This window comes from Trachurus trachurus, assembly GCF_905171665.1.
Source record: "Trachurus trachurus genome assembly, chromosome: 14".
Lineage (NCBI taxonomy): Eukaryota > Metazoa > Chordata > Actinopteri > Carangiformes > Carangidae > Trachurus > Trachurus trachurus.
In genome coordinates this window covers 20,973,868-20,993,825 of record NC_139903.1, presented here as the reverse complement: position 1 = coordinate 20,993,825, position 19,958 = coordinate 20,973,868, and the positions used below count along the sequence as shown (strand labels likewise).

At 43.3% G+C, this 19,958-nt stretch overlaps 1 protein-coding gene across 2 annotated transcripts in view; it reads right to left on the bottom strand.

The window, feature by feature from the left end:
- Positions 1–1,112: 1,112 nt before the first annotated feature.
- Positions 1,113–19,958, bottom strand: part of klf8 (Kruppel like factor 8) — an 83,468-nt gene continuing 64,622 nt past the window's right edge. For both annotated transcript variants that reach the window (XM_083987193.1, XM_083987194.1), the window contains exons 5-8: positions 10,041–10,152; positions 6,298–6,437; positions 4,770–6,122; positions 1,113–4,699 (exon numbers count right to left, since the gene is read on the bottom strand). In XM_083987193.1, the coding sequence (XP_083843319.1) occupies positions 5,941–6,122; positions 6,298–6,437; positions 10,041–10,152 (434 nt within the window). In that variant the 3' untranslated portion in view covers positions 1,113–4,699; positions 4,770–5,940. The remainder of the gene's footprint in view (positions 4,700–4,769; positions 6,123–6,297; positions 6,438–10,040; positions 10,153–19,958) is intronic.

Below are 19,958 nucleotides of genomic sequence, written 5' to 3'. Positions count from 1 at the left end.
GGGACCAAAACTCTTTTTAGATGTTGCTGTTTTCAGATGAACATTCCTGCTTTACGCACAAACAGAATAGAATACCAAAGGAAAACAAGCTTTGCACAAAACTGCAACGAAAAAAACAACAGGAAGCAGGGAAAAAAATAAAAAACACAAACACGTGCATCATCAGTTTCCTGGCAACAACTCCAACATCAGTGGAGAAAAAAATAATCTGTCTGGGTCATCGTCAACAGGCTCTGAGCGGCAATAACTGACTATCCTTTGTGTGGCACTGGAGGTTTTAGTGTGTGTATTTTGTGAAAGAACTAATTTAGCTGCTTTTATTGTTGAATAAGGACACTGCACTATGTGGAGTGAATGAAATATTCTTCAGATCAGTGTTGTTCAGGGAGGTTGTTTCAAAGAAACATCAAGATTAATTTTTAGTAGAGACAGTTTAGTTTAGATGTATTCATCCTGGTTCTGAGATCTACCTTCATCTAGGTGCAGGGAGTTTTTGCGTCTTTTTGAGTTTTGTCTTTTGACAAAACCATAGCCAGAAGTCTCCTTACAAACTTATTGATGACAGTTCCAGTGATACACAAAACCGTCAGTGGACGGCTGGAGAAAGATGGGAGGATAAGACAGAGCAGAGACTAAAGGTTACGACCCCCGCCCTGTAGCCACCTGTTGTAGCATGTCCAAATCTCATTCTCCAACTGAATAAACTCCATTCACTAGAAAATACTGGTTGGAAATGAAATTAATCAAACCTCTAAAAACTGTCATTTTCAGTGCAGTGAGCAGCACAAGTGAAATCTCTTATTTCCATCGCACTGTGGCAATATTAACATAGAGCCTAAACTTTCTATGAGAGGACAGTATTACAGTGAGAAAATGGGACTTGAGCTGCTCCTCAGATGATAAAAACCAACCCTGTTCTCCTGCTAAAGGAACATAATGTCTGTCGGGGCCTCAAGTCCTGCCTCTCTTTGTCCTCACTACTGTCCAATTAGCTTCTGCAACACAGCGCGTTCCTTATCTTCCATCATCGTCTGTCTGTAAATGGGAGTCTAGCCCACACTTGTTCATCCTTATTTTGTTCTGTTTCAACTGGGATAAAATATGTTAGCATGTTTAAACTGTCCATGTTTCATTTGGGGGGGTAAACTATAGGTAAGCCGGTTTTCTGTAGGCAACTAGAGGTTGTTTCCTGGTTCATCTTTGCATCAACAGCTTTTTGTAACTTTTAAAACAAAACTGACCAATGAGTGTAAAAACGGCGATCAACTGACCTGAAATTTTCTGTCTTAACACAAGAGTGAAAAAAGAAAAGAAACTGCTTCATGATTTTGTGATATTTTAAACCAGGTGCAGTGCAGAAAGATCAAGTTTTGGTGTGATGATAATAAAAAATCATAATAATAATGATAATCATAATAAATTGATGCCTAATTAATCATTTTCAATGTGGTTTTTCTCAGTGGAGTTTTTTTTCCCTCTCAGATTATAATGTTAAAGGAACCCCACGTTCTCACACACCGACATGCTCACCAACGTCACTATAAGAAAACAAGAAGGCTACTCTCCATGCAACACAAGTGTGCACAACACAAGTGGGACCATTTTTTTTTCTTGAAGAAACTACGAAACAAATGCATTATTAGATTTGAAAAAAAAAAAATGAACACATGATGAAACACACTTCATCAAACCAACAGAGGAAGAAGAAGAAGAAAGAAAGGATTTTTTTCACATTATCTAGTCAGTGTTAAAAATAGAAATTCACCCGTTACATTTACTCTGCACTTTTTGATTATATACATTTATGTACATGGATTTCTCTTAATTATTTGTCCTTAATGTCTTTATCAACAGTTTACAAAAGAAAGAAAATTGCAATTAAATGCATATACTCTTCTAGAAAGATGTGCTTAGTAACTATGTTTTTTGTTTTTTAACTTGAAGCAGAGGGGGATGTTAAGAGAAATGGGGACATTGCATTGCTCTGCACTGCAAAAAACATTGAAGAAAATCCCTCAAAACAAGTGACTGTACTACTGTACTTAGTCCAGACTCTTGAGATAAGTTGATTTCCTTCAATAAGCTTTTTTAAGATTTTAAACGAGATGCAGCGACTTGCTACAAGGTTTTTTTTGTTTTGTTTTTTTGCAGTATGCAGACCAAAAACTATCTGCCCTGTTCATGGCATGCACTCAGCTCACAGGAAGCCTGCACGTCCGTCTCAGTTATCACGCTATGAAAAGTCAGATGTAAAACTATGGAAGGAAACCTGTCTCAGAAAATGTTAAAATTTGAAAAGCCTGGGAATTTCTAGCACCTCTGTTTACTTCTTTTTTTACAATGAAATCATGTATGTTTTTTTTTCTCAAGAACTCATTTCAATGTTAATTTTTCAATGTTCACAAATTCTGAATCAAAAATCATGCTTAAAGACATTGAATCATACATATTCAAGTTGCTATTCAATTGGGCAAATTACTAATTTTTCCATTCTGAATTTGTGGATATTCAAAAAAAAAAAGAAAAGAAAAGTGAAATAAGTTATTGAAACGTTGAGTGAGTTGAACGGATGATCATGCAGAGTCAAAAACATTCTAATGGTTCAATGAACTGTGCTAAAAATTCACAGTCTTTTAAATTTCAAATTGTGGTGAGACAGATTCACTTCCATATCTTCCATATAAAACACTTTGCTCTCACTTACTAGCTTTTCAGAGGTGGCTTTGTTCAGTGACCAACAATCACAAACAGGCTTCTACACATCTGGACTTCCCTCTTTTCTCTTTTGGATAAAATCTTTTTTTTTCAATTTAAGGATCTGGTTACAACCTACGGTGAGCTGCACATCAGCAGTACAACAAATACCAGCTAGTGCTCTACTTCTGAGTTCAGAACAGCGCTTGGAGCGAGGTCTGCGTTATGTTGCATAATCAAGTTCAGCCCAGATCAGGAGCTGAAAAACAGCCCCCTTAAGACATGGACACCATGGGTCATAGCAGGGTCACGGGGGGTCGATTCTGTTTCAAAAGATGTGCTATTTAAGCTGTGGAGTTTAGCACAAGCTAGATGTTAGAGGGAGTTGTGTCAGAAGGGTTTTAGACATAAAAAACACGATTCTCTGTTAGACTTTATTAGATGTTAGTTCTTAGTTAGTTCTTTTTTTTTTGAGGCATTAAATTAAGTTGTGTCACAAGCTGAAAGAGAATTGACCCCCACCCTGGTAGAAATGCTAGTGAGGAGAGCGCTTACTTTCCCCGTGGTTTAAACCTCAGGCACTGTGGACCCTGACAGCCCAACACAGTGCGACAAGGTTTCTCCCAGAACCGCTGACAGACCGGCCTGGCCCACTGTGACGTCCAGCGGCGGCCATGTTGGCTCCACAGCTCTGTTGCTCCATGGCCGTAAAAAGAGTGCAAATGGCTTTTTTTGTTGGGTGTTGCAGGGAGCTGAGACCACATTGACCCAACAGCTAAATATGAGCAAATAATTAAAACCGACCCTTTACATCTCTTCTGATATTGACAAATTCCAAAACAAACAACATCAAAAAAAAAAAAACAGCGCCCCCTTCCTGATTTGTGCTGTGAAGCAGTTCAGCAGATTTTCTGCCGTACGCCTCCAGGTGGGTTAAATAATGAGAAGAAGCCTGAACGCCTCCATCTCTTCTCAAGGCGAGTTTGTGTGAAAATTAAAATGTGGTTCTTTTTTTAAAAATTGCTAAACATGGCACCTTTCACTTCCTGGTTTCAAAGGCTGAAAAGAAAAAAACATGCTAACCGCTTGCTGTTGGAAAATTCTTTCTGCAGAAGAGAGAGGGAAAAAAACAAAAGAAGCCTACGTCTCTAAGATCAGGTTCTCACGGTCAAGCATTATGTCTCAATCAGTGGAGACGGTCACACGTCACAGTTGGTCTTTTGCCCGACGTCTCCTCTGTCAGAGGTTCTGGTTTCGCCCTTTACAGATTGACTTCGGTTATTAAGGCTCAACGGGCAAGAGGTAAAAGAACAACAAGTGCCCGGAACACACACTCGTAAAAATCTTAAATTCTGATTACGCGTTTGTCTCAAAACATGCACACTCACCCAAACACACTCACGCACACACACACACAAACACACACGAACAACACACGCAAAAAACACACACTCAGAAAAGCTCCCCTATTCCCTGCGTGAGAGTTTTACTTGTAATCTCAAACTTTTTGTGTTTCCTCTGTCTATTTCACAGCCTCAGAACACAACGAAAGGATCTGAAATCAGTACTTTAAAAAAAGAAAGAAAACAAAAGGGTGCCATTTTGTAAAAGAGCGCCGAACATGGCAAAGAAGAAAAAGAAAAAGAAAAAAAGAACTGAAGGCATTATTTAAAAAAAACAAACAACAAACAGCAACAACGACGCATAAAAAGCAAATACTGTTATCGAAGAAGAACAAGAAAGGTGGTGCGGGGGCAGAACACGCAAACAACAATAATGTGATTGATACAATGAAAACAAATAAAATCTTTATAAAGTTCACAGTCTTGTAGCTTCCTGTACCAGGGGAGGGTGGGGGGGGGTTGACAGGGGCTGGGGTAGGGGGGGTCGAGGTTCAGAACAACATAAACTACTTTAACATCTCAGCATCAGACGCCTCAGATATGTTTTTGCCTCGAGAGGAAAAAAGTGTCTGATGTGACTTCAGCCACCGTAAAAAAGCTCACTACACACACACACACACACACACACACACACACACACACACACACACACACACACACACACACACACACACACACACACACACACACACACACACACACACCACATATTACACTCATACACTGATATGCAGAGTTGGGAAGCTTTTACTTTGAAAATCCACTGCAATTTGGTCTATTTTAGGCTTTTTCCCTAAATGCCGCACAGTGACTTAGGAACCACAGGAAGTCAAATTAAAGTCAGTTTATGGATCCTGAATCAGACAGAATTTCTGCACATAATGTAAAGGACATTAGAGACCATCTGTCCCCAAAGAGGAGACTTTTTGTAGGGGTGGGGGTGGGGGGGGTTTGGCTCAGAGAGGCGCTGGGTGTGGAATTTAAATACTTTTTTTTATCAAACACTTCCAGGTCTCAAGGGCTGGCATCAAATGTCTGGTCAGATCTGTCGTCTTTATTGACTTGCTGTTTATCGGATGATTCACGATTTATGTCGAAATTCATTATGTTTCCTCAGTTTAAAACAGCAGGGTTAAAAAAAAAAAGGTTCCCGATTCCTGTGAAATGTTCATGTGGTGGAAGATGACTCATATTTGCTTCCAGAAGTCCATCATATAGGAAATAGTGGCCTCATATAACTTTCCAACTCTGGATATGTACAGATCATTTAAAAAAAACAGAACAGCTGAAGAAACATCTGTTTTAAGATTCCCCCTGTCGTTTCAGTTTAAAAACACACACATTTTCTTCCTCCTCCTCCTCCTCCTCTCCTTTGAATGGATGGATGCATGTGATGGATGGATGAACGTCCCTGCTGCTGGATGTCCTTCAGTCCATCCTCCTCCCTCTGATGAGGAGACGTTATTATAAATGTGAGTGTGGGGTCGGGTTGGAGGGTGGCAGGGGAGGGGCGTCAGGTGGACGGTGGTGGCGGCGATGACAACGTCTTAACACACACACACACACACAGAGTACTGAACAGACACATTCCTGATGTTCCTGCGATTTCAAGATGAAGAGGAGGAGGATGAAGGAGGTACAGTGTCTTCTGATGGGGCTTAAAATCCTAACAATGGGGGCTCAGCAGAGGTGAGGAGGGGGACAGGAAGGTCCATGTGGGGCGGGGAGGGACACTGGTACAAGATGTGCTGTGAGGGACTTTTGAGACGTCATGGTAAAGAGGGGAGGGGGGGGGGGGGGGTTGATAGGGGGCTTTGGGGAGTCGGGGGGAGGTCCAGAGTTTTCACATCATGACGTGGCGGCGGCGGTGCAGGGAGAGGTGGTCGGACCGGGAGAAGGAGCGATCGCACTCGGTGCAGCGGAAAGGTTTGATTCCTGTGTGCTTGCGGAAGTGTCGGGTCAGCTCATCGGAGCGGGCGAAGCGCCAGGTGCAGCCCTCCCAGGTACAGTGGTAGGGTTTTTCTCCTGGAGGGAGGGGGCAGCAGACGAGGAGAGGAGGAGTTAACGGGAAGAAAAAGAGTGAGAGGAAGTAATAATACAACAAACAGCCCCATATAATCCTGCTTGCAACACACACTTTCCACTTTCTAATTTATCTTCCCCTGTGTTGTTGTTGTTGTTTGTGTTGCTCGGGTCTCACCTGTGTGTATCCTCCTGTGGGCTTTGAGGTGGGAGCTCTTGGTGTAAACTTTTTTACAGCCTTCATAGTCACACATGTGGATTCGCCTTCTCTTGATGTCCGGCGAGTCGGGATCGACGGGCTCCAAGTCCATGACCGACCTGAGGGAGGAGAAGAAGACGTCACCAATTGCTGATCACTGATCACGACTCTTTTTACTTGGAGATAACATCGACTTCCAGTTTCAGCTAGAAACAGTCCTTCCTACTTTTCATCTTGGGATATTTCAAGTCTATTCTGTGATCAAAACTGCAAATGTATTTCATGTATGGATATTTCAGCTTTAGCATTCACTCAAAACAACGTTATAAGTAGAAAAAAAAGAGGATGTCTAACTATACTTATGATGCTAGTGATCATTTTGGTTTGTTTAAATGTGATCAGTTTTGGCTCATCTTACATTCATGTAATATACGTTTAGAAATATATTGTAAATACACAGTTTTTCCCACTCTGGAAATATAGTAGGCTGCAATTAGATACATGGCAAATTTTGTGGATCGTTATCAGAGATGGTCAAGTGTTTCAACTGATGCTGTCAAGTCAGTAGGATCAGGCTCTGGTAAGAAAATGAGTAGAGTGAAAAAAACATTTAAATCGATATTTAAATGTTTATTTTAACTCAATAATAACTCAATGTTTCTCTGTTAGTCTGATCTTTTACGTCTTTGTTATGTGCAGTCATTTTCTATTCATACACCTTTTTTAAAAAAACTCATTGCACCAGGTTTGTATTTGGAACCATTCCACCTGACTCTGTTGTTGTGTCTCGTCGGGCTCAGGTGAGTTTGAGAGTGATCCACCAGGGGGCGTCAGAGAGTCACTCTGTGCTCGACACAACTGCACAACTGCCTCCACTTCAGCATTTCTCTCTCTCTTCTCTCTCTCTCTCTCTCTCTCTCTTCTCTCTCTCTCCTCTCTCTCTGTCTCTGTGTTGTTGATTCCTTTGTATCTCCTCAGCCGGTCTGTGTTTTCTTCTCACACCAACAAGACGGGCGATCAGGACAAACTGAACTCACTCTCTCCTGTGTCGCTCTGCTTCTCTCAAATCACTGCCTGCAAAGTGATATGATGATCACAGTGTAAATAAAGCTGATTTGAAAGAAACACTGCTCCCCCTAGCCATTTTTACAGGGAGGTGTGACGGCAAGCTGCATTACGTAACCTTGTTTACACCCCAGTTTTGGGACAGCCCTGCCCAGCAACACACACACACACACACACACACACACACACACACACACACACACACACACACACACACACACACACACACACACACACACACACACACACACACACACACACACACACACACACACACACACACACACACACACACACACACACACACACACACACACACACACACACACACTTTCACTCTGTTTCTATTAAACAGTCTATCTCCTTCGGCTTGTCTCATACGCAGACACACGCACAACTGTTAACCGCACCCAGAATTTCTGTTACAGTCAGGCGACCTCACCCACTGGGTGTGGCAGGAGGTCCATCCTGATCTAACTAATGAACACACTGACTGGACACGCACACAAACAAGTTTGCACAGCCATACTTGTTAGGACACTGCATTAGTTGTGGATAGTTGCCTCACCTTGACCTGAGCTCCATTCAACTTGGCTCACTTGTTTTACCTTATTAGGACCAGGCTTTGGCCCACATGAGGACACATGGTGCCAACAAGGTCAATGTTTTACACCGGAGGAAGAGGTGACAAGCACACAAACACACAAATCAGCTGGTAAGAGCCGTGACTGACACACCAACCTTCACTCTGCAGATTCACAATCTTTCAAATGTCCAACCTTTGCTTGAGAGGACCAAGTGTCCTCATTTATTAAGTGTGTATTGAGCAAATGTAGACACACACACACATGCACACACTTGTTTCCCTGTGATACAGCCCGGGCGTCTCCAGTGTGCTCTGCTGTTACAGCAGGGTTATATAAGGTTATATAAGTGTCCAGTCATGGCAGCAGTATCACTGCAGTAATGTAATTAGTCAGGAGGCTGCAGGCAAGGCAGGAGGAGGTCCCACACAAGGACCGCATTTCCCATAAGCCTCACTGAATGTTATCTCTCTTTGATGCCCTGCTGACTTGTATCATGGACTTTTGACTCCGATGACATCATGCGTGGTTTATGGTATTTATATCCTGTCAACAGTTTTACAGATGGATTTATTATAGAGGGCTGGGGATATCTTTTTCTATTGTTGTACCATGATTGGCCACTGGGCCAAAGGCTGACACTCCAAGCCGTATAGCACTATATTCTCACTTTTTGCCCAAGTGTAAGGTGAAAAAGTCAATAATATTCTCAGTGCACAAGGATGCAAGGATGTAGTTTGGTTAGCTTTGCATAAAGACTGGGAGCAGCCTGAGTGAAAATGTTTAAAAATTATCATCTTATATCTACACTTTTTATTTGTTTTATTTTGAAGTCTTGGCTCATAAGATATTAAGAACCATCTCAATGCAGTTTTACCATCTCCTTAATAGTAACAACAGGTCGATGTCAGCCAATCAGAAGAGAGGAGGCTGTGGGCCTTTCTTCTGCTGCATGTCGTTCCCCCTCTCTCTGTCTTCCCATATCCCGTCTCTCTACAGCTGTCTACTTAATATACTTTATACTTAAAAATTGAATCCTGCAAGAATAGCTGGTGCATTGTTGTGACATCACAAAATTACAGGAAGTCCAGCCGGCTGGTTTTAAGTCTCACATTCTGAATACTGGCTGTGCGCATTGCTCTGTTGTGATGCCTCATCCTCTGGGTGTGTCTCTCCGTCCATGTGTCAACTTCTGGGTGTGCCTTCTCCTCCTGCCTGCAGCTGCCTTGAGTGGCTCAACACACCTGAGCCCTGTGTGGTGAAGTTACTTAAGCCACTGCAGCCAGTTGCTCACTCTCTTTCTGCTGCTCTCCACAGGCACACCACGCGTTTGTTTGGTTCAGTCATGCTGCTTTAAGTTACCTTTTTGCTTCTGTTTCACATGATCAACACTGATTCCACTGATCCTCCACATTTCATAATGTAAATATTTACTTTGATGGTCTAATTTGCTTTATTTTGGTCTGATTTGGTTCAATAAAGCATTTATTTGTCTCCCTTTTTGTTGTGCCTCTTTGAGCCAGGGCGTGGCAATGTTGGCCACTGAACCTGATTTATAATCATACTACACATGGAAATATTCTTTATAAAATATGGACCCTCTTAGTTATACTGAATATAAAACTGTCCTTATTTGCAAACTGGACTGAGTGAGCTGAATTTCTAAAAGATTGTGGGCAAATGATTAAATATTGGCCGTCCATTCTATTGCTACATTTTCCTCTACATCTTCAGCAGGTGCAGGAATCTGGACTCACCTGCATGCTAATGTATGAGACCCTCACATTAAAGCATCGCTTCACAGCACCACTAGTGGTCAAAATCACTGTGCACCTTGAACACATCCCCACTATCGCTGTGAGGACCCTTCTTCTAAGTGTCGTGTTCTCAGCTGAACATCAAAAAACTAAAAGTTGAGAAGAAAACCTGGTACTACGCTGCACATATGTTCCACATGTGTTGCATTTCATGTTCTTTTTTCATGCGTGAATGTTTTATTACTCTACATCTGTGTGAAAACAAAGTGCTTTTCAGTGTGCGAGCCTAAACGTTGCTTGTGTAGCATGGGCTCACCCTGCGTCGAGGCTCTGGGCGCTGAGGGAGGCCGATCCCGACTCCGTACCGCTCTCTGCATCGCTGTCACTCTGATACTCCACTGGAGACGTTGAACCTGGCTTAATACGAACTGCAGAGAGGACAGGAGAAGGAGAGGAGGGACGTGGAACAGGAACAGCGGTGAAAATAGGAGGAAATTCAGACAGATGGAAAGACGGGTGGAAAGAAATTGGCGTGAGACCAAGTGACAGAGACAAATCAGAGAATGAAATTAGGAAATGGAAGAAACAGAGCAGGGAGAAGTGAAGGAGTAGAGGAAGAATCGGGGGGAGGTGTGGAGTAGGGGTGGGGGGTAGAGACAGACAGAGGAGAACAGCAGGGGGTTAATAACTTCTTAAACGCCATGCCTGGATTCCTGCAAGTTAGCACGACAAAGACTTGCTCCAAGTGTGTGTGTGTGTGTGTCTCTGTGTGTGTGTGTGTGTGTAGTAGTTAGGTGTGATCTGCTGGGCTCCAGAACTGATGGATAAAATTTTCCGTCTGAGCCCCCTTCCCCGCGTCGCCTTTCTCTGCGTGTCTCCTTGTTTCTACATCTTCTCTCAACATCTCCAAACGTGTTCACTTCCCGTCCCCCTCCGTCCTCCTCCCGTCTCTCTCGACAACCTCTCACAATGTCAGCGCAGAGGGAAGACGACGTGAACAGATGTTAATGAAAAATATTCGGCAGAAGTCACAGACGACGCTAATTAGCAATTAACTGAGAGATAAATCTCTGGAGGCTATCGGGAGTCTCTGCTGGTTGTCCTCAAGTTTTGGAAAGATGTGATGAATTCAAACTATTTTTTTTTTGTTTTTTTGTTCCACCAAGGAGGGGAAGTTGTTTCAAAGTTGTGCTTTCACTTCTGAATCCTTAATATTTTCTGCTGAATTCTGGGTATTTGTAGGTCAGATCTCTCAGTGTGGGATCAAACTTGATCAGAGGGCATGTGAACCTGCTGCATTCACTCAATATACATAAAATATGTCAAAAGAAGTCTCCTCAGCTCTTTCAGGTCATCTGTTTGGTCTCCCAATGGAGCATTTACCTGCAAAAGAGCTGGATTCTTTTACATAGAGTGAATATTAGCCACAGACTAGCCACTGAAAAAAGAAACATGACACTAAATGTTTGCTATTGTTGCCTCATGTCTGCAGGATGTGTGAAGAAGTGACTGTTTGCTAACAAGCTCTGTAATGCTGACCCGCAGGGAGACTTAACAAGCTTGTGTTTTGCCGCCTCCTCTCTGGTCGAGGCCTGTTTGAGACGAGACCAGGCCACACCCAGCAGCAGTAATGTCACAGCGTCATGGAGCACACCTGTGCATCACTACAGCAAGACGAGACGTTACACCGCTGAAGGTCAAAATTCTCAGGGGGGCGGGGTTGAGTTACTATTTAAAAGGTCAACGCTGTGTGTAGGCTGTTTGTACTGTTCTAAAAAGACAAAAAGAAAACTGGTAAAGCAGGTTTAAACTGTTGTATACTTTTATATTTAAATAATAATTTGATTCAACACAGATTTTATTTGTTTAAAAAAAAAAGCTAAACTATTTTTTTCACTAGGAAATCTGACGAGTGTTTTGTGCCAAAACAAGCCAGTCGGGTGGAGAGGATTTTTTTATTTTTTTTATCCTAATTATATTTATGGGTATGTGCTGGAAGCAGACACAGCTCTGTTTATTGTACAATGGGCGTATGTGAGAGCGTAGACCGTAGCAAAACCTGGATCCAGCGTAACTGAGTTGCATAACTCAGAAGCTCCTGAAGTCACTCTGACTGATATGATCATTAATGCGGTTTAATTACTTTGAATTAAAGGAAAAACACGTGAAATATTAGTTACTGAGGTGAGGAGATACATTGTGATATTGCCAAATAATCTGTCAGGACTCATTTGATGTGTATAGTCTTTATGTCTGCCCCCCCCCCCCCCCCCCCTCTCTCTCTCTCTGCCTGTGTGTCTCTCGCCCCTGCCTCACTCCCTCTTCTCTTTTCCTTAAATTCACAGCCTGACAACTTCACAGGCTGCAACATTTTACGAGCTAACAAAGAAGAATTTCTGCGTCAAAATCAAACTAGGGATCAATTAGGTCTGAAAACATTATGAATGAAAACAAGAGCGTCTCCCCCTCCTCCCATTCCAACCCTTCCTCCTCCTCCTCCTCCTCCTCCTCTTCTATCTGCAGGAATGTGGCAGCCATACTGTTCAAAGTCCGCCCCGGCTGGAGACAGGGAGGAGGGGTGGGGTGGCTGGAAGGGTGACGCAGGGAATTTGGGTGGAGTATCTGTGTGTATGTGTGTGTGTGTGTGTGTGTGAGTGGGGAGGGTCACACACACACACACACACACACACACCAAAAGAAGTGTTCTTTGTCTCTGGAGACAATTAAGCCGCCCCCGCCCCTCTCCACCGCCATTGCAGCCTCTCTTTTTCAAAGGCACAACGACCCATCTCCTCTCCTCTCGACCCCTGCACCCTCTCTCCTCCCCATCCTTCCTCACTCACCCCCCCCACCACCACCACCACCACCACTACCCTCCGCCTGCGCCTCACCCACCCGGTCTCGCTCTCTTCCTCCATTCTGAATCTACCTATCCAGCCCCTCCCTCCCTCCCTCTCCCCCTCCTCATTTTCTCTCCCACACAGAGCCACGTACGGCACACAGAGGAACAGAGGAAGCCGGCCGCCTGCTGCTCGTTCTCCTCGCAGGTAAAGAGGGTATCAAAGTTCCCATCATCCCCTCTCGCTCTCATCGTTTCTCCACTGAGAGACACAAACGCCCCATCTGTGAAACGCAGCAACGAAGCAGCATTTTCATACGATCTCCGGACAGGTGGTTCCTCCTCCGCCGACAACTGAGCCGTCAGACTACTCAGTAGATTAGACGATATTAGATTACATCAGTTCACAGGGACGCCTGAATGAGCCCTGTGAGGAAACTGCATCAACAGTCACTGTGCTAACTGTAAGTGGCTGTATCGCCGTGCAATTATGACCCAAACTGTCCCTCGTTAAACATGTTTACACAGCGACTTCCTGATTTCACTTTGACCTGCTGCGCTGCACTATTTCCTGTTTACTACTCCTACAGAAAACCGTGGCCAAAGCTGCCGCAGATATGGTTTAAAGCAGAGAAATACTTCAGAGCATCTCTCTTTTTATTTCTGTTTATCTCAAGCGTGGATGTAGGAGTCCAAGGGCGTGTCGCCGGCCACGCCACAGCACTGTTAGGTGCGGCTGCAGGTGCAACACCGTGAAACAAGCTGCTATTCAGTCTGGAATTAAACAATGCTGTTCCCACTTGCTGAAACACGCAAACAAGCAAAAGCTGCCAAGCCTGGCCTCAAAAGCCCAAATTAAATGGAATCAAAACCTCATTAATGTGATACAATTTGTTGTGAAACACTAGACGTCTGACTGAAAGGGTGAGAGAGAGAGAAACAGGCTGAGTTTGTTTTGACACGTGTAAAGATGCTAGCTATTGTTGAAGTTTTTTTTTGTTTGTTTTTTTACATACAGTATTACCAGCGCTGCATGAGGTCTGGGCATTTGAACTTGTTTTCAAGCCTCCACATCAAAGGATTTTAAAGATTATATTGCATTTTACACAAAAGTCACAAAAATAACTCGGCATTCTTTAACTTCAGTTGATTCATTATCGCTGTATGTGACAAACAGTAGCAGAGTAACTGACTAATCATCATCTCTCAGCTTAAGGCGAGACACCCCAGATGAATAGGGTAAAAAATTTAACTAACAGCTATTGCCATGAAACTTTCTATGTTTATTACTTAGATTGAGACAATTATTTTTTGTATTACATGTTTTCTTAAATATTATGCTTACATATGGAAATTAGACATTATATAATTAAATATGCGTGAATTTGTGTACATTTCCAGACCCGAAATCTGAAGATTGGATAAAGCCACTTTCAAAATTCTTGTTTTATTTTGTTGACATATTAAAGTCAAAAGTTTTTACAGAGGGGATTTTGGATATCTCTTTTTATCACTTTGTAAATGAGAAAATACTGTCACCAGCCCTAAAAAATCTAATTTTGCCCTGTTTTTAGGTATAAATTGTTGTATAAATGAGGCTGTGAATGATATATCAACAATCCCCTCTGTAAAAACCTTCAGAATATAGGCAGGAATACAACTGGAAGGTTTGGTGTCTATAAGTGCTGCTGAACTGGAGATTTCGGGTCCAGAGTATAAGAAAAAGCTCATTTTGAGAAAACGGCCTTTAAAGATTCTATTGCAAAAATTCCACAAATTGGCTGTATCACAGCTCTACTTCCTGAACTTAAGGCAGCTCCTTTGTTTCCTGTATTACATTATTGGACAAACTGATGAATCCAGGTATGTCTGACCAATGTGACTACTCAGACACACCTGGATTAATCAGTTTGTCAGTAAATAAAAGAGCTGCCTTGAATTTAGAAAGCAGTGGAGCTGTGCGTAGAGCCCATTGTTACTGGAAACAAGAGTGTCTGGCCACTGTGAATTTTAAGGTGTGGGCCAGTAGGTCAGAGAAAAAAAATTAATAGGCTAAATAAAAATAAAAATAAGAAACACTTTAGGTGTACTAGCCTAGTTGGGCTCATCTGTAATATGACAACCAATGTTTTCAGTTTCTCTCTGTCTGGCTAAATATCATCTCTGGCCCATGTCAGTGTCACATCCGTTTCACCTCTGTCACTGAGAAGTAAACTACTGCAGAACACGTGATTCTGAGGATCGATGTTCATTTTAAGCCCTGTACCAGCGCAGGGACATATTAAATCTCCGATCAGTTCATTCAGACGTCTGATGTGTAAAAAAAAAAAAAAAAAAAAGCCACCGCTGTGTATCGCGCTGGTCTCCGGCGGCAAACACTCGCTTTTTTTACGGGTGACAGCTTCCGCGATGACGCACTTTGTAAAGGGATCTTATCGCTCGGTGAGTTTCTGTGCTGTGTCTTTTGTTGTCTAGCAAGTGAGAGTTGCTGTTTTATTTTATGTGAGGATTTAAATCGATTTCCTTTCCCCGTTTTTAAAAGTCCCTCCGCTGTTCAGAGCGCGTCACGTGATGCTTCTAAACGAATCACGCTGTCGGAAAACGACACCAGCCAATGAGACCCTCCCTCGTACTTTTACGATTCGTCGCTGGTACAAAGGAAATGACCATTTTTGGAACCGACACATTAGTGCAGGAGAGAGAGAGGGAGAGATAGAGAGCTTCACAGCGATACCTGATGTGACAACACAGTCTCACCCCTTTGCGTCAAACGGTTGACGCTTGGTCAAGGCCCCTTACGTCAATATACTGACGTGGAGGGGGTACCCTCGAGGTCGTTTCTCGACGAATAGGGCCACTCATAGACTTGAATGCAAATCCCTCATCCTCGGATTTTGACGCAGGGGGGCGGGACCGTTTCTCCCTCGACGTTGCTCCAGAACGCAAAGGGCCACTCATAGACTTGAATGCGAATCCCTCATCCTCGGATTTTGACGAAGGGGGGCGGGACCGTTCGCGTTGTTTCCAGACACTCAAGGTACCCCTCAGCGTGGGACCTGAACGCACAGGGATTTCAATTGATTTTAATGCAATCCCCTCCGCGGCGATATGTGACGCTCAGAGCAAGTGCTCCAGCCATCCATTCACTCCTATTCCGATCCGGCCGCGGTGCTGAAAGACGCCGTGAGCTCCCCTCCCATTGGATAACTGATCCTCGTACCATTTGCAGCTGAATTCGTATATTTATACAGCAATTTGGCCGCAAAAATAACATTTCAACATATTTTTATGACATTTCTAACGAGAAATGTGTGTTTTACTTTCAAAATCTATGTTGAACGAATTCAAATTATATTTTGTTTGGCAAATTGAATCTGTTAAAATGTGTACAATATGTTCATTCAGCTTTCTGGCCATAAAAACAACATTTCGGGATATATCTGGCATTGTTTGAGGACATTTCTAGCGAGAAATGTATGTTTTACTCTCTAAATATATGTTGAATGAAAGCAGATTGTGTTTTATTTGTCCTGTAACGATATCACAGCTTGTGCTTGTGACTGTCGAGCCGCTTTGGGCGTCATGTTGCCATAACAACGGCCCGCAGACCTATTTCTCCAGCCGACAGGCGGACATGCAGCTTCCGCGTTGTTGCCGAGGATGTGACGTCATTGCAACGGCGCCACCGGTCGCGACCATAGCCTGCGACACTGCCATCTACGGCGTCTGGACGGAACTACAACACCTTAACAGTGTGGAAATTAAGCCATGTTGATTTAATTCAACAACATGTGAATAAACAGTGAGGAATCAGAACAGTTAGACAGCTCTTTTTCAACAAAGTCCAAATAATTCAAGTAACTCAAGTCATATAGGCCTTTTTTTTTTTTAATTCCAGAAAACAACATTTCTCCCCCCTTCTCCCTCCTCCCGCCCAGGAACCTTAGTTTATAATATAGTGTAGAATGAACCCGTCCACTGTAGTAATGTTTATGCACAACTGCACCACTTTAGCCAGCTCCTTTATTTCTGGTTTTACATTGGACAAACTGATTAAGGCTCCATTTTCAGGAGACACAGCTATTCTTTAATAACTTCCACATTCGTTGGGTTACGTTCAGAGGTTTATCAGGGCAGGGCCTAGGGTCATCCAGTGTTAGCAATTACAGACCCATCTGACCTTCACAGGGGTCACAGGTCAACTTTTCATGTGAAATTTGACGATTTTTGCTATCAATTCAGGCATAAAACACCAATCCTTTGAGCCGAGAAGCTGAAATGTTAGCTTCTAGTCCAGACCTTTGAGCAGATTGAGCGTGCCAAATATCAGGGCTGTGTTCCACTCAGAAGTGTCCAAAATGGCCAAAAAGCAGTGTTCATTTCTAATCCTTCATTGTGTACAAGACTAAATTCAACAGATATTCTTTAATAACTTCCACATGCTTTGAGCTGGAAGCCTGAAAGTTTCGGGGTTTTATCAGGGGCCTAGGGCCATTCATCATCTGCAATTTCAGACCAATCCCACATTCAGAAGGGGTCAAAGGTCAAGGTTTAATGTGAAATTTGACGATTTTTGCTATTATTTCAGGCATTACTTTGAGCTGGGAAGCTGAAATCTTTAGATTCTAGTCCAGACCTTGGAGCAGATTGATGGTGCCAAATATCAGAGCTGTGCTCCACTCAGAAGTGTCCAAAATGGCCATGGTAAGTGTCAAAGGTCGCAGGGGTCAAACATCAAAGTGAGTCCTAATAAAACACACACACTTTAAGTAATCATCATGAAATTTAGATGAGTTGTATATCAGAGAGTCCTCTATCAAAATATTGCGTTCCCGCTGCGCTGGGGGCCCCTGGAGGCCCCTGGGGGCCACTTGGCTTTCCCATGCTCCCATAGAGTTGGGTGTCGGGGTGATGAATAAAGGGCCTCACAATGAGTCCACAAGCCAAGTTTCAAGTGATTCGGTTGGTTTCTATGGAAACAGCGGCCTCCTGGAGACAGAGGAATGCGGCTGTTTGAAGCCCCGCCTCTCGAAAAGTAATGGCTCAATCAGGACCGAACGCACATCAACGCGTTCGTCTTGGGCCCCCGGAACCACTGATATCAAATTCAGAACTGTACGACTTTTAGAAATATATTTCATCCATTTCAGCTTTTCAGATTCAGAGCCTCTCAGACTTAATGCCTGAGAGACCTTCTGAATCAGAAAAGCTGAAATGGATGAAATATATTTCTAAAAGTCGTACAGTTCTGAATTTGATATCAGTGGTTCCGGGGGCCCAAGACGAACGCGTTGATGTGCGTTCGGTCCTGATTGAGCCATTACTTTTCGAGAGGCGGGGCTTCAAACAGCCGCATTCCTCTGTCTCCAGGAGGCCGCTGTTTCCATAGAAACCAACCGAATCACTTGAAACTTGGCTTGTGGACTCATTGTGAGGCCCTTTATTCATCACCCCGACACCCAACTCTATGGGAGCATGGGAAAGCCAAGTGGCCCCCAGGGGCCTCCAGGGGCCCCCAGCGCAGCGGGAACGCAATATTTTGATAGAGGACTCTCTGATATACAACTCATCTAAATTTCATGATGATTACTTAAAGTGTGTGTGTTTTGTTAGGACTCACTTTGATGTTTGACCCCTGCGACCTTTGACACTTACCATGGCCATTTTGGACACTTCTGAGTGGAGCACAGCTCTGATATTTGGCACCATCAATCTGCTCCAAGGTCTGGACTAGAATCTAAAGATTTCAGCTTCCCAGCTCAAAGTAATGCCTGAAATAATAGCAAAAATCGTCAAATTTCACATTAAACCTTGACCTTTGACCCCTTCTGAATGTGGGATTGGTCTGAAATTGCAGATGATGAATGGCCCTAGGCCCCTGATAAAACCCCGAAACTTTCAGGCTTCCAGCTCAAAGCATGTGGAAGTTATTAAAGAATATCTGTTGAATTTAGTCTTGTACACAATGAAGGATTAGAAATGAACACTGCTTTTTGGCCATTTTGGACACTTCTGAGTGGAACACAGCCCTGATATTTGGCACGCTCAATCTGCTCAAAGGTCTGGACTAGAAGCTAACATTTCAGCTTCTCGGCTCAAAGGATTGGTGTTTTATGCCTGAATTGATAGCAAAAATCGTCAAATTTCACATGAAAAGTTGACCTGTGACCCCTGTGAAGGTCAGATGGGTCTGTAATTGCTAACACTGGATGACCCTAGGCCCTGCCCTGATAAACCTCTGAACGTAACCCAACGAATGTGGAAGTTATTAAAGAATAGCTGTGTCTCCTGAAAATGGAGCCTTAATCAGTTTGTCCAATGTAAAACCAGAAATAAAGGAGCTGGCTAAAGTGGTGCAGTTGTGCATAAACATTACTACAGTGGACGGGTTCATTCTACACTATATTATAAACTAAGGTTCCTGGGCGGGAGGAGGGAGAAGGGGGGAGAAATGTTGTTTTCTGGAATTAAAAAAAAAAAAGGCCTATATGACTTGAGTTACTTGAATTATTTGGACTTTGTTGAAAAAGAGCTGTCTAACTGTTCTGATTCCTCACTGTTTATTCACATGTTGTTGAATTAAATCAACATGGCTTAATTTCCACACTGTTAAGGTGTTGTAGTTCCGTCCAGACGCCGTAGATGGCAGTGTCGCAGGCTATGGTCGCGACCGGTGGCGCCGTTGCAATGACGTCACATCCTCGGCAACAACGCGGAAGCTGCATGTCCGCCTGTCGGCTGGAGAAATAGGTCTGCGGGCCGTTGTTATGGCAACATGACGCCCAAAGCGGCTCGACAGTCACAAGCACAAGCTGTGATATCGTTACAGGACAAATAAAACACAATCTGCTTTCATTCAACATATATTTAGAGAGTAAAACATACATTTCTCGCTAGAAATGTCCTCAAACAATGCCAGATATATCCCGAAATGTTGTTTTTATGGCCAGAAAGCTGAATGAACATATTGTACACATTTTAACAGATTCAATTTGCCAAACAAAATATAATTTGAATTCGTTCAACATAGATTTTGAAAGTAAAACACACATTTCTCGTTAGAAATGTCATAAAAATATGTTGAAATGTTATTTTTGCGGCCAAATTGCTGTATAAATATACGAATTCAGCTGCAAATGGTACGAGGATCAGTTATCCAATGGGAGGGGAGCTCACGGCGTCTTTCAGCACCGCGGCCGGATCGGAATAGGAGTGAATGGATGGCTGGAGCACTTGCTCTGAGCGTCACATATCGCCGCGGAGGGGATTGCATTAAAATCAATTGAAATCCCTGTGCGTTCAGGTCCCACGCTGAGGGGTACCTTGAGTGTCTGGAAACAACGCGAACGGTCCCGCCCCCCTTCGTCAAAATCCGAGGATGAGGGATTCGCATTC